At 37.4% G+C, this 14579-nt stretch overlaps 1 protein-coding gene across 1 annotated transcript in view; it reads right to left on the bottom strand.

Annotated features, from left to right (window-relative positions):
• Positions 1–14579, bottom strand: part of tmem8b (transmembrane protein 8B) — a 70506-nt gene that overhangs the window by 14333 nt on the left and 41594 nt on the right. Inside the window, exons 8-11 of the mRNA XM_012865664.3 lie at positions 14226–14349; positions 11740–11882; positions 8212–8390; positions 4041–4187 (exon numbers count right to left, since the gene is read on the bottom strand). Coding sequence (XP_012721118.1) covers positions 4041–4187; positions 8212–8390; positions 11740–11882; positions 14226–14349 — 593 coding nt within the window. The remainder of the gene's footprint in view (positions 1–4040; positions 4188–8211; positions 8391–11739; positions 11883–14225; positions 14350–14579) is intronic.

Below are 14579 nucleotides of genomic sequence, written 5' to 3'. Positions count from 1 at the left end.
CCTTACCCTCCACTGCTGCAGTCGTCCCAGACATTGACAAACACACACACACACACACACACACACACGCAAACACACACATTGTCTCTTTTCAAGTACACAAGCGTGCACAGTTCCTCTTGCCAGTCCTGACATGTGCGATTTGATTAGTGGCTGCATACTGCAGAACTAAGCAAAAATGAAAACCCGAGAGGACAGCAGATGTTCATACTCTCCCTCGCTCGCACAACCCCACCCCCGCGCTTCTCTGTCTCATTTATAGACAGGGACACACATTTACGCTCCCACACTTCCCCCCCCCGACTGCTCCATATTGGTGTGCAGCCAGGGGGTGACCCAGGGAGAAGGTGCACCTGTTAGTGTTTATTCTCTCCCATATGTCAACAAGCAGCGAATTTAGAGCCGCACTTCGCAGATTCTAACGTGCACTGATCTTTTAATTTATAGCCAAGAACGGAGTCATAAGTGAGATTTGTTTATACACACGTCTGGAGACCTCTAATCCCTCTTTGTTCTGGCTTTTTCTTTTCTTGCCTCGTAAACCACTGACTCGGTTTATGCACTGCAACAGAACATGAGGGAGGAATGCATTATCGGCCAAACAGTTCTGATTGCAGATGTCCAAATAACTGGTCACATTTAACAATCTTTCCAAAAACCCCATTGTGCTATTATTATGAACGACAGATTGTCTTTTTTCGGAAAATACCTGAGCCAATTAACGCATCCCAGGCTGATGAGTCCAGGTGAATGCTCTATGACAGCGTAAATGTGCCGATTTTATGTTTATAATGAAAGGAAGTAATGCCGGAATAGAGTGCATGCTATCCAAATAGTGTAAAGCGTCAAAATAGTGAAGATAAGGCATGGATACACAAATCGCATCAAGCTGCACTGCTGAGTCCAACAAAACTTTATGTCATACCCTTTATATGGTTTAATGCAACTTAAAGGAAATGATAGAGGAAGTGTCTGCAGTGATTTTTTTTTTCCACTGCCATCTTATAAGAAGGCTCCAACACATTTCCCTTCCTTAACGAAGGAGATATACGATCTATATGATTTTACGATCCTTCTGGTCATGAAAACCACTGACAGTGATGGCTGGTTCTCTTTTACTTCCAAGCCGGCTATTATAGCTAGCAAGCCAAGTTATTGCAGGTTATATTTGTGTTACTCTTTGAAGAGCAGAGACGAAAAAAAGCAAAATATTCTTCTCAGTGTGCACTTAAAATTATGGCTAACTTTAGTAGGAGGTTATTTGTTACTTTGTTCTTTAGCCTCATGTGTAAGAAAAAAATTATAGAGATCATGCTATAAAAAAAAAAAACATTTTCATGTTGATGGTCTTTAACAACATTATGCCAAATGCATCCTCTTGTCCCCCCTCCCCCCAGCAGTTATTACATTTCTCAAAAACTTGCTGTATCTAAAAAATATTTTCTCTACAAAAATGCATAGACAAAAACATAATGTATTTTTAAAAATATATAAAAGTGATAAATGGTATATTGTCTGTGATAATATAATGTATAAAAAACAATTATATTTTGGTTTATGCTAAGTTAGTTTATTTTTTCTTTTGTCAAAAGCTTCCAGTAATATTCCTCTTTTAAAAAAAATCTGTTTTCTGAAAATTATTCAAATTAATTAATTCATTTTCCAATTCTAATTATACAAAAATAAAAGTAGAAGCAGTTTGAACAGCTATTAAGATTTTCTTGGGTATTATTTTCATACCACAGATGCCTATATCTAGTGGAGATGTTTTGAGCATCAACAGAAGGAAATCATATTTCTCTTTTAGATTAAAGAATAAAGAAAACATTCAAACTTTCACAAGGGAATAAAAAGTCTCTCTTAGTGAGAACGCTTGTTACTGAAATGAGCTATACAAATAAACTTGTTTTGCCTCTCTTATAAAATGAGGCCAATGAGTTCCCTCCATAATATAAAAACTGTAGAAAAGTAGTTAGCCCACGTACCAGACTGAGAGTAATTATATAATTTCATAATCAGACATTTTGGCAAAAAAAAAAAAAAAATCAGATGTGTTGTTGCTCAAGGCCCTGTTCTTGGCCTGTATTTGTTCAGCATCTATACGGTGCATCAAAAAAAAAAAAAAAGTCTTACAATTCCTTTGCTGATGACCTACAACTTTATGTCTGTGTTACCGCCTGACTATAATCCAATACAGTCACTGAGCCAGTGCGTCCAATATATTGAATTTGTTCAAACTCAATGAAACTTTTATTTCTCAGTAGATTAGATGGTTGTAATGGTGCCTTTAACAGGCTCTCTAAAAAAAAATATCAAGCAGTTGAAGCTGGTGGCCAACACCAGAAAAAAGGATCACACCAGTCTTTATATTGCTGAACTGGCCCCCTGCTTGTATATAAATTATGCGTATAGTGTGTAAGGCACTTAGTGATCTAGGGTGGGGTTTATTTATGAATTGATCGTGTCCTAACCACTTATTGGCTTTAAAAATGAAATTCATAATTTACTTTTTATGTGATGTTTAAGTTTTCTGTTGTTGCTGTCAGTGTATCTTATGTGCTTGGTGGGATTCTCTTGTCTGTTTCTTTATTTTAACTTGAATCACTTTGAATTACCTTGCACATAAACAGTGCTATTATTGGATTTCTGCCTTGCAATACTTTTTACACACAAAAACAGGGCTGAAGGTTCTCTGATGCATAGTGAAGTCAAAGACTCCTCATCACTAGATTTCCCATTGTTACTGCTATTCATATCAGGCTGACAGGCTTGCTGTTGTGGTGTAAAAACACTGCAATGGGAGAAGTTAAAAGTGTCCTTTTCAACATTTTTTAGCTTGCTGATTACAGGGTATGATAAATGACCCTCTGTTGGACTTTCACTCAGAATCGAGTGAAAGGTTTTACTGCACTTATAGTAACTAGTCATATTCTTCCTTCATTAATGGTGTTAGCCAACATTTACAAAAATAACAGCCATGTGTGATAATGACACCAACCATCCATTTAATAGAATATCCTGTTGGGTCTCATTTTATTTGTTTAATTATGGGAGTAATAGAAAAAGCTGTTCCCGCCAATACACCTCTGCTATTATAGACACATATCTTTGAGTAATATTTTTCTGCATTAAAGACAGTGCAGCATATTAATAATGAAAACAAAATGTTGCCAGTCACCCGATTTGTCCGTGAAAGCTTTATCTGCCAAAAAATAAAATAATTATGTGCCATTAAAATACCAGTTTGTTTGTATCAGTAAAGTAAATTCACATTTACTAAAACAGGTGAACGTCCACCCCTGTTCTGGTGTTGTTCCCTTTTACAGCACTAAAATGTTTTTGTTGAAAACATTAACACTTGATTTCTCATCATAGGCATTCTTATTTCCTTTTTTTTTTAACTGTATGCCTGCCAATTTATTTCTTGCTGTCCAAGATTTCTTAACATAAATAGAAAACAAATATTAGAAATCTCAGGATAGGTTTGCAAAAGCTGTTTTCATATTCAGCATGGAAAAATCATTGCTTAATTGAGGGAATAAAATGCTTTTTGTTAAATCAGAACTTCTTAAAAGTGTGCATCAAAAAGACTTGATAGAAACAGCGCTCGACGAGCACCAGTTTTCATTTAGTTTGTATGAATTGGGATTCTGAGTTGGGATTCTTACATTAACCATGTATATAATTACTCGGCAAAACTAAATAATGTTGTGTCATGGTTTATTTGCCCTTGATTGAGCTTACTCCTGGAGTGTCTGACAGTGGGTTTCACATCCATCTCTCAATGTATGCTATATCTCACTTCAGTTTGATTAGAAACAAAATTATAATAATATTTTATAACTAATACTAAACAGTCTCCTTAACAGAGCACTGCTTCATTTTATTGCAAAAACAATTCATTCCCAGTTTAGTAGCATTCTCAGCATTACATGTAAGCTTTCATAAAAAAGAAAACGATATTAACTGTTTTTGAGAAACTATTGCATCATTACACTTTTTTTGACCATCATTAATTACAAATACAGTAAAAAACATACCTGTTTTATGATGGATTTTAGCCTTGCCATAGCGATAACTGTGACCCACACTGACATAAGTGACCCAAGAAAGTCGCAAAACTGCAGGACGTCATACTCCATGATGCAAAAGACCACGATACCAGGTTGGTCACACGCATGGTAAAACTGTGGAAACAAACAAGGAAGGGCAATCATCACACTATCAAACCAGCTAGTTTTTGCTTCGCTTGTCTTTTTTAAAGGGCTGAATTATTGATTTATGTGTAGTCTGCAGTTTTAAATGTATGAGATACAGAAATAAATATATTTCATCATTCCTAATGGGCCCAACATGAAATATACACATTCCACTTTCAAAAAAAGGAAAAATCAAGCACAATTTGACAGCAATTCTAAAAACCAAACACAAACTGCTTTTTTGAATCTCCTCTTAAGTTCTTGCAACACTGTTATTTATACCATGGTATAAAAGCTGACAAATTACAGTCTATAATTTATCATCTTTCATACCAGGATCTGGGGGAATACTCAAATCTGACTGGCTGCAGGGTGTCTGTTAAAAAGTTTAATAGGACAGCTATAGAAGACGTTCCGGTGAAATAACCTGATTGTTCTAAATTATAATGCTGGCTCAAACGTTAGCTGGTAACGGCAAGACAGTTGACACTGGTTGTTTTGGCAATGCGTCACAACGAGAGATATTAAATAGTTCTCTAAGCCCATTCAATGAAAAAAAAAAAAAAAACATTGAAGTCTTATTAATTGATTTAATATTTATTTCTTTGGTAAGTGACCATGGTATAAGCGGGATAATCCCATTTAAGGTGTCCATGATCAGAAATTAATGGACTTCGTGGAAGCAGTCGTCCTCCGTCCTCCATCTCCACCTTGTCCATTCATTTCTAATAATTGACACCTCGTCTGGCATTATCCCTTACTTGTAATTTTTGTTGTCAGTTTTTTTATATCAGCACAGACTGTAATTAGAATTTTGGTTTCACTTTTGACCAGGCTAACACATGGATATGTTGTCATCTGAACTGTACCATTGGGCCTCTGGCTCTGAAAGGTCGTTGTTCTGCTGGAGGGTGAATCTCCACCCATTTCTTAAATCTTTTGCAGTCTCTTCATATTTGTTTCCAGGGATACTCTGTATTGTAGCATCACCTGTTTTCCCATCAGTTCTGATCAGCTTCCTTGTCGCTGCTGAAGAGCACCTTCTGCTGCCTTGTTTGATTTGTCCTCTACATGCATTGATCAGCCTTTGAATCAATTCTTTTGGCTTTCTTTCCGCAAAAGTTGTCTCCTTAAAGCTGTTTCGTAAGCACCTGATTTTTGGAACACATGAGTCAATCTGTTGATCGGACAACTGTTAGCACCGTTAGTCACGCAACATGACTAACAACTGTCATGCAGCTTTGTCATGTAGCTTTGAATCTCTGAAAATCTTACAGGCCTTCTGGCCAATTCGAGGATTTGTGTTTTTGTGGCCTTTCAGGTTAGGTGGACGGCCATGTCTTGGTAATTTTGCTGTTGTGCTATATTCTTTCCCTAAGTTAGCCCAACTTTACATTTTTCCACAATGTTCTTCCTGACCTGTTTGTTGTGTTCCTTGGTCTTCGTGATCCTGTTTGTTTATTACCATGTTCCCTGACAAACCTGGGGCATTCACAGAAAAGCTGCCTTTATACTAAGATTAAATTAAATATGGTGTTTACAAATTACCTGACCTCCTAAGCCAATTGGTTGCACAGGATTTTGCTTAGGAGTAGCACAATTATGGTGTTTTTTGCATATTTTTATGGGTGCAACCTACATTCTCTTTTATGCTGTTAAAATTGGTCTTTATTTTAAAACAACCTTCTTTGAGACTGTAATTTGCATTCAGTTGACTGCCGTCAGCCGTTGCATAACGTAGTTATTATCACAGCCTCTGTGCCCGACTGTCATTAGGTGTCAATCAGTAGAACAGCATGAGTCCATTGTTAGGAACTGTATGAAATTACCTGCCTGCATCACTTATGTTTATGTGCATCCAAATGCAAACAAACTCAGAACACGTTATATGATGTTGATTTTATTGTTCACACTAACGCCAAATGACTTGAATATGAATAAACTGTTGAGCTTTGTGGTTTCGGATGCAAACAAGTACACTTCCAACCAGACGTTCACGTATATTTAAAGAACCATAACCAGAATCAGAATGCTTTTTTATTTTTGGCCACGATTGTGTGCACAAACAAGGATTTTGACTTTGGCTACAGCGTTCACAGCATACAGACATATGGTGTACATAAAGTACATCATTATAAATACTATGTCATGTAAGACGACATAAATACGTTATTAAACTGTATGCCATGGGTTAAACCTTTTGAACGTCCTTCAACAACCTTCTTACAAGTTTGCTGAAACACTGGCTCTTTTTTTCCGGTTTGAAGGTTTCTTTGCTTACATCGATCTTCTCAAGTTTGCGTTCAAGTTTGCTACCGGACTGAGAGCAGGACTTTGTGATGGTCAATCAAAAACATTAACTTTGTTCTCCTTAAGCCACATTGTAACTATTTTGGTAAGATAATTTTTGATCTGGAAGACCAGTCTGTGCTTCAACATTAGGGTGGCTAATGTCTTAGGCTGCTGCTTCAATATTTCCACAGAATGTTCTTTCCACATGATGCCACCCATTTAAAGGAGTGCAGCAGTTCCCCTTAAAGCAACATACCCACATACTACTACCTGTACTTCACAACTGGTAAAGCGTTCTCTGACTTTTTTTACACCAAATGTAACAATGTTAAATATAACCAAACACTTTGATTTTAGTTTATTTGCGCATTTGCTAACTGTACTCAAGCTTTTTATCTTGCCTTTGGAGAAATGGCTTCTTCCTCTCTGAGGGAGCTTTCAGCCTCTGCCAGTACAAAACTTTCCCTGTAGATAGTGAAAATCAATTTTCAGCCTCAGCAAACATCTTGACAACATCTCCTGCTGTCGCTCTAGAGTTGATTCATTTGATCCATTTTGCTCCAAAACATGTTCATCTCTCAGAGACAGCACCTGTCTTCTGGTGCGGCACCGTGATGCGGTGGTTAGCACTCTTGCCTCACAGCAAGACGGTCCCACGTTCGAGTCCCGAGCTCAGCAGGGGCCTTTCTGTGTGGAGTTTGCATGCTCTCCCCATGTTTGCGTAGGTTCCCTTCGAGTGTGCTGGTTTCCCAACCACTAAAGACACGCTGGTCAGGCGCACTCAGTCGCAGTGGCTCAGGCTGATCTATGAAACTTTGTTGTATAATGACAAATAAAGCTCCTTATCTTATCCTTTCCTCAATGGCAAGCCAACTTTATTCAAAAAGCACTTGACCAAAGTGCTAAACAAAAAGAATGATTAAAGTAAATAAATAGAAACATTAAAATTTGAACCCAATAAAATAATTAAAAGTAAAAATAAATAATCCAAGTAAAAGTAGCAACATGAAAATACGACATAGACAAGAAGAATGGAATGACTGATTAACAACGTTTACTGGTTCAAAAGCCAAGGAGAAGTGATGGGTCATGCTGTTTATACTTGTACATAATTGTTTAAAACTTTTAGGTGTTGCATCTTCCCCCATCTGTAAACTGTAACCAAGGATGAACCAGACTAATAAAGGTCTACAATTCTCTTCCTGATATGAAATCTCTGAAAAAAATAAAAATAAAAACCTCCCTGTCTAAGTATCAACACTTAGACAGGGAGTTAAACTCATGTTTAGCAAGTAGAAATCATTTTAGCAATGCTCCCTGACATAAATATGGGCGGCTGTGGCTTGATGGGTTAAGTAGTCATCTTGCAATCGTAATGTCGATGTGCCCCTGGGCAAGGCATTTGACCCCAAGTTGCCTACCGAGCTGCGTATCAGTGTATGAATGTATGCACGTTGGTGAGTGCGATTGGGTAAATGTGGCTCTAGTGTACAGCGCTTCGAGTGGTCACTGGAAAAGCGCTATATAAGTTCAGTCCATTTACCATTTATAAAACAAGAAAGGGTTGGTCTGACTCTAATGATGTACTTTCTTGTTCTCAGACAGTGAGAACAAGAAAAACAAAATGCTATGTGTCTTCTTTTTTTTTAAACACAGTATAAAAACATATGGTTTCAACTCCATCTTCGGCCATCAGCTTAGTAATTCAGAGTTCACTCACGGTAGAAAAGAACATGGTGAAAATGTAGACTGAAGCCTCCAGCAGGTAGTGGCTCCGGATGGCGATGGCCACGGGCGGGACGAACATCAGGTTGCTGAGACAGAGCAGGAGGGTGGAGAGGAGCTGGAAGCTGTAAGAGTAGGCTTCAGAGTTGTCGGTGCAGCCCCAGCCATTCCAGCCTATTAGGCAAACACACAGTCAGAGCTCTGGCCTGACTGCAGAAAGGAGAGATCTAAAGAAGCTTCTGTTGTTAGATTGTGTTAAACTCTAAATGAACTTTGGGAAAGTCTTCTGAAATCTTTTTTTCAGGATACAAGATAAGACATTTGAATGGAAGATGAAACAGGCCGTTCAAAATCCTTTCCTTTGAAATTTGTGTCTCTTAAAATGTATGAAAAATGTATGACTTGACAGAAGCATCATCAGCAGAAGTAGCTCTTTTTTTTAGGAACATTTGAATTGTGTGAAGTAGTTTATCTTGCACAATAGAGCCTCCTGGAGTGAACTCCCTTCTATTTTAAACTACTTTTGTTTTGCTACAATACATCATCATCAAGAGGCAGACTGAATGAGATAATTTGGAAAATCTGATCTATTTTTGCTTGTTTTTTGGTCTGTTTTTAGGCCAAAACCTAAAAATCCAAAGTAGCTCTGGTTTTTGGATCAAATAATAAAAGTAAGAACTCCCTGGGTGTACACTGTATTCATGATGCTCAAACCTTTGACCTTTTGTCACATCACAAACACAAACCTATAATGGGATGGACCAACACAGAACGCTGGATGATTTAGAAGAGTAATTAAAGTGACAGATTTGTTTTAAAGTTAATTTTACACATGCAAATATGAAGAATCGACTGTACATGTGTATTCAAGCCTCCTTTGTTAAGATTTAGCAGAATTACATTTAATTTATTTTTTATTTCCAAATGATGGATTGAACAGTGCTGGGTGATATTTTCTAAGGTTAGAAGAATATAGTTTCATGACCTAGCCCTGCTTTTAATTTCTCTTCACCATTATCCCTGGCCTACATAAGAAATGCCTTTATCGTCCCACAATGGGAAAATTTGGGTGTGACAGTGGTAAAGACACAAACTGAGTTGCATACAAATCATATTAGTGGAAAAACAAGCTAATTTAATCTAAGTTTATCTAAGTTACTTAGATAAACCAACAGAGAATGAGCTTATCAGAAAGGTCAAAATAAAACAAAAAATAAATACCAGCATAAGTATTGCACAATTATTGATAATACGGTAGGTAAAAAAGATATTCAAGTGAAACCGAGGAAACATCTGCAACATGCATGATAGTACGGCAACATCTCGGAGCAGCTAAGTTTGTGCAAGTCTACCTTAGCACTTAAGAGACAAATGATAATCAGATAAGAAATACAATATTCCGTTAAACAGAGGGAAAATACAGCAGCCAATTTGCCCAATGATGTGAGAGAATATGCAGTATTCATGATAGTACAGCAACATCTCATAGTAGCTAAGGCGTGTACAAGTCTACCTTAGCGTACAAATAATATTTTTTCCACTGTGCAACGTTTACTCTGGCATTTACTTTTTATCTTCTACTCTTGCTGTTTCTATAGAGATAATTTTAGATTAGACTGGCCCTTTTTTCTTCTTCTTTTCATTGCTAATAGTTGTGTGTAATTCTCTGTGTGTTTGCCAATGTCACACCCAAATTTCCCCATTGCGAGACAATAAAGGAATTCTTAATCCTATTGCTCTTATTCTTAGAGACAGCGCAAACGATTCATGATCAGATCAGAACCCGTGCAATCATTAGCATGATGTAAACACTTATTGAGTCTGTTGTGAGGAGCAGAGATTAGAAAGTCTAACAGCAGCTGGGAGGAATGACCTGCAAAAGCGCTCCTTTGAGCATCTGGGATGCTGCGGTCTGTCACTGAAAGAGCTCTGCAACAGCTCCAATGCATGAAGTGGGAGACATTGTCCATCAGTGATGCTATTTTTCTTAAAGTTCCTTTGTCCCCCTACCACCTGCACTGGCTCCACGGGGCATCCAAGAACAGAGCTGGTGTGTTTTTGTGTCTTCGTCATGCTGTTTGTGCAATAATGTTCTCAAACAAACCTCTAAGGCCTTCCCAGAACCGCTGTATTAATCATGAGATTAAATGAAACAATATTGGAGTATTTACTAATTAAGTGACTTCTAAAGTCAGTTGGTCCACTGGATTTTTTTTAAGGGTTTCAGTGGAAAAGGGGATGAATGCAGAGGCACACCACAAACAAAGTTAATTTAAATTGGTGGCTGTAATGTAAAAATAAAGTGCAATTACAGTTGTAAACCTATTTCAATATTTTATCAAGTGACAGAAAATCACAATAGCCATGATGAAGATAGGCTTTAAAATGTAGTAACACAGATAATAAAAGTGTAAGCACCATTTTTTTAAGCATTTCTACAAGAGGGAGACGAGAAGTACTTGACTTGCCTTATTTTAAGCTTGTACTGAGACATATCTGCCCTCAAAATTGTTGCTTTTTTACATCAATGTATTGCTTGTTGAGCACGTGTATTTTGCTTTTATTTTTTACTAACCCATAATCTCCCAAAACGCTTAAGGGAATTGAGTTTTGGTTATGGCATTTAAAAAAAAATAAATGTAATTGCTTACTATTTTATTCCCTTCTGTTTGCATTGAACCTGGTGCTATAGAAACTGCACGGTATTGGTAACTTTATCATGATAAATGCTGAAATAATTCTATGCGGTCAAAACGCTTATTATTTTTTTTACATTTCATCCATATTGCCCAGCACTGGAGCACAACATGAAAAGGTTTAACGGGTATAATGCTTCTACAAGGCACTGTATTACTGAGGTTTTGCTGAGTTAAGACAGGCCAAGGGCAAGTGTTGATTGCTGTGGCTCCGCCAGGAAGCAGAGGCACACATGAAGTATGACAATGGATTCAACAGAAGAGAAACGGGCTCGGATAAAAGAAGATCAAACGCAGGGTTTAAAAAAAAAGCCTCTGAGGACAGGCTTTGTTTGGCTTTATAAGCTCATCTTTTATTGAAAAGCTGTTCGTAATTAAGAGTGTGTTTTATTGTCTTATCAACAGCTTATGTGGAGAGATTAATACAAGGCCTCCTGGACAGTGGTACCTTCCACTTATTTCACAATTAATCAGAAATTACTTTATGACCTCATTTTGTTTTTTGTTTTTTTTTTCCTCCCTTTTATCTAGAATTAATTAAATCATTAACGGTCATGCATTTCCTCATTATTTACTGCTAATTAATAAATAAAGGAGGGATTTACTGAAAGTATGCACCAACTATTTCCTCACTTGTGCTAAAACAACTCGCTGTTCTGCGTTTGCTGCTGACCGTAGATGGCCATTAAAATCAAATCAAAAGAAGACATTAGCAGACGACTTAATCTGAATTTAGCTCACAGTGGGCACACAATCAAAGCGAGTGAAAGAGTCCTTCAAGCTCTTCACGCTCTGCGCCGCAACAGCTCCTTCATATAAATGGTTACCTGCTTTGCATTCACACGCTGCATAAAGGTAGTTGTTGGTCCGTAGGAGCTTGCATTGTCCATACGTCCCGCAGTCGTTGATGCATGGAGTCAGGTACGCGCGCATGTACACCTCTGCGGTTACGTTTGTGCACGCTTCAAACCTGGGGGGGGCGAAAAAGCACAGCAAGGAGAATTAGAGCTTCAACAATCTGAAATTTTAGTTGACAGTTAGTTCTCTTTTGCAGACAGACTGACAGATAAATATACAGTGTAATCATCATTTCTTGATCAATTGCCAAGCAGTTTGCAACAGCTAACTGCTAGCATTGTAAACAGCTGGTTAATGCTAGCTTTTTTTTTTTTTTTAAATCATTGTCAAACGCTTTTCTTTACATTTTATTTTGAATGCTGTCATAAAATATACTACTTGTTACTATACGTCTATCCTAAAATTACCTAGATTAACAAGCCCATACAGCAATTAGCCAAAATGCTAAACAGCTGGTGAAAAAAAGTGAAAATGCTAATTAGTTGATTGGTTAGTTAGCTGCAAATGTAAAGAGTCTACGATAAAAAGGTAGTTATGCTTGCCTCGTCAGTGCTGGTGGACTATAAACCTTCACATTTCATTATGGCTGTTTGTTTGTCTTTATAACCATCTTTACTAAGAAATGCTGGAAATGAAAACTTTTTTTTGAGGGTTTTCAAATTGGAACAGTGTAATGAGGAATTTGTAACTTCATGAAGCAATTTTTTTTCTGCGAACTATGTTTGCCTAAAATAATCAGCAAAACAACTTGCACACCAATTTAACCCCTAATAAGAATTTTTTTTTTTTCTATCGATTACTTAAATGTTTACAATTGCTCTGCCTGTACTTAAACAGCATACTCGGTTTTTCTATGCTGAGAAAAATCAATGTACCTAACTACAGCCAAAAAAGTAGCATGAAATTTATTCATGGATTATCTCTGTCACAACTTTATAATCATTACCAGAGAGTGAAGCACCGTCAGATATGTTTCTTTCTGTTCATAAATGCTTCAACCCCAACCCTTTTTTTTTTATTTGCGATTTAGACACATAAAAACACACATAATGAGTGCGAGCCAGCTTTCAGCTGAAGCGAGCCGGAGCTGATTTAGCGTGTTTTAAAGTGTGAAATGTAACACACAGCAATGCGAAGGCTGTCACCGTTTTCAAACCCTAGTTAGGCTTTCCAATGAGACACGTCTCAAACTATCTGTTATTATCTGTAATTCAAATTTAACCGCAACTTCCGAGAGGTCCTGGAAATAAAAAAGAGTTAAATTCAATTCAGATCACACGTTTTGGAATCATTAATAAATCTATAAAATGGCTCAATCGGCTGAATGGCCACACTGAAAAACTTTGTTGGATGACTGTATAACATTATTTTCCCCACCTTCTCTCCGTGACGCCTCTTAAACCCCCAGAGAAGAAATATGTGCACTTATTCAATTCATCTGCAGAGCACAATCGGCTGGAAGGCCCATTCGATATCACCAGATATAATCTAGTCCACAAGCGATAAGAGCTGTGCCCTTTACAGAAATCACAACATATTCTGATAGTTTAGTCTGCTAATGTGCTATTGCTGGTAAGGATGCAGTCTGCACCTTTTATACTGAAATTCACCCCTCAGTTTACCGTTGACATTTTAGAGACAGTAAAATATGTGTATATGCGAATCACTATGTTTACATTTCTTAGTGTGCAACACAAAAATGCTCTTCCAGGTCACGCGTATCCAAGTGTCAACCTGAGCTGCTGGGCAACAGATGGAATGTAAGAATGGTTTCTCCATATCACACCTCTAAATTATTAAATTTTGGTAAACCAGGTAGCGATTGTTTGAAGACGCGCTATAAAAATACTTTATATCCTGTGCTGTGATTGTCTTCCTGCTGAGGAGAGCAAACATTGTCTCACCGAGGCTGCCGTGGGGTGTTGGGACCAAGGCTGTGAGCTGATTATGAGGACGTCAAAAATTTATGAGCAACAGTCAACCAGCTCGTTTCAATGAATCTTTGCTTGTAAATTCTGTTTTTTTTTTTTTTTTTTCCCTTTCAGACTTTCTGTGTAAATACTCCTGAGAGTACATTTTACAGACTTCTTTCCACTTTAAAGGCCCAGTTAGATATTTTGGGAAATGTGTTTATTCACCATCCTGCTGAGAGTTGGAACAGTTGATAGATACCATGCTCCTGTGTTGTCAGGATTCTAATATATATATATATATATATATATATATATATATATATATATACACAGAGCAGTTCAGGCCTGTTTTTCAGTCTTTTGGTTAACCTCAGCTGCAGTAGTTGGCAAAAACCGTAAGCCTACAGCTATAAAAAAGATATTAACTGTCTGTCAAGCCAAGACAGCTAATAAAAACATCTAAAGTTGCATAACCATCTCTGCAAATTGTTTTGACATGTAGCTGAATTGAGTTAAGCAGTGAAGCACTGTTGTCATCTTACCCATGTACAGTGGCACATAAAGAGCGCAGGCTGAGGTACCAGGTTCCTGTTTGTGGGTAGGGAATTCGCAGTCTGGTAATATTAGAGGACACGTTCACGGAGAGAAAAAACCCAGCAAACGATTCTGGAAAAAAAGAGAGTATTGACAGCGATTTATGAACCGATTCAGTTTAGCGGACACAGAAAGTTTTAAACAAATACTTGTGGCGTTTCAATTTTTAATTCACAGCAGTCCAACACATTTTACGTGTGAGAAATTCAGACATTTCACTTTGAGTATTCCAGCAATTCCACTTTTGGGTCATTTTTAACGGACGGACATACAGATGGATGGAGAGGTGAAGAAAATAAATA

Source organism: Fundulus heteroclitus, chromosome 12 (assembly GCF_011125445.2).
Source record: "Fundulus heteroclitus isolate FHET01 chromosome 12, MU-UCD_Fhet_4.1, whole genome shotgun sequence".
Classification (NCBI taxonomy): Eukaryota; Metazoa; Chordata; class Actinopteri; order Cyprinodontiformes; family Fundulidae; genus Fundulus; species Fundulus heteroclitus.
The sequence above is the reverse complement of the archived record's forward strand: the minus strand, read 5'-3'. Positions and strand labels throughout refer to the sequence as shown.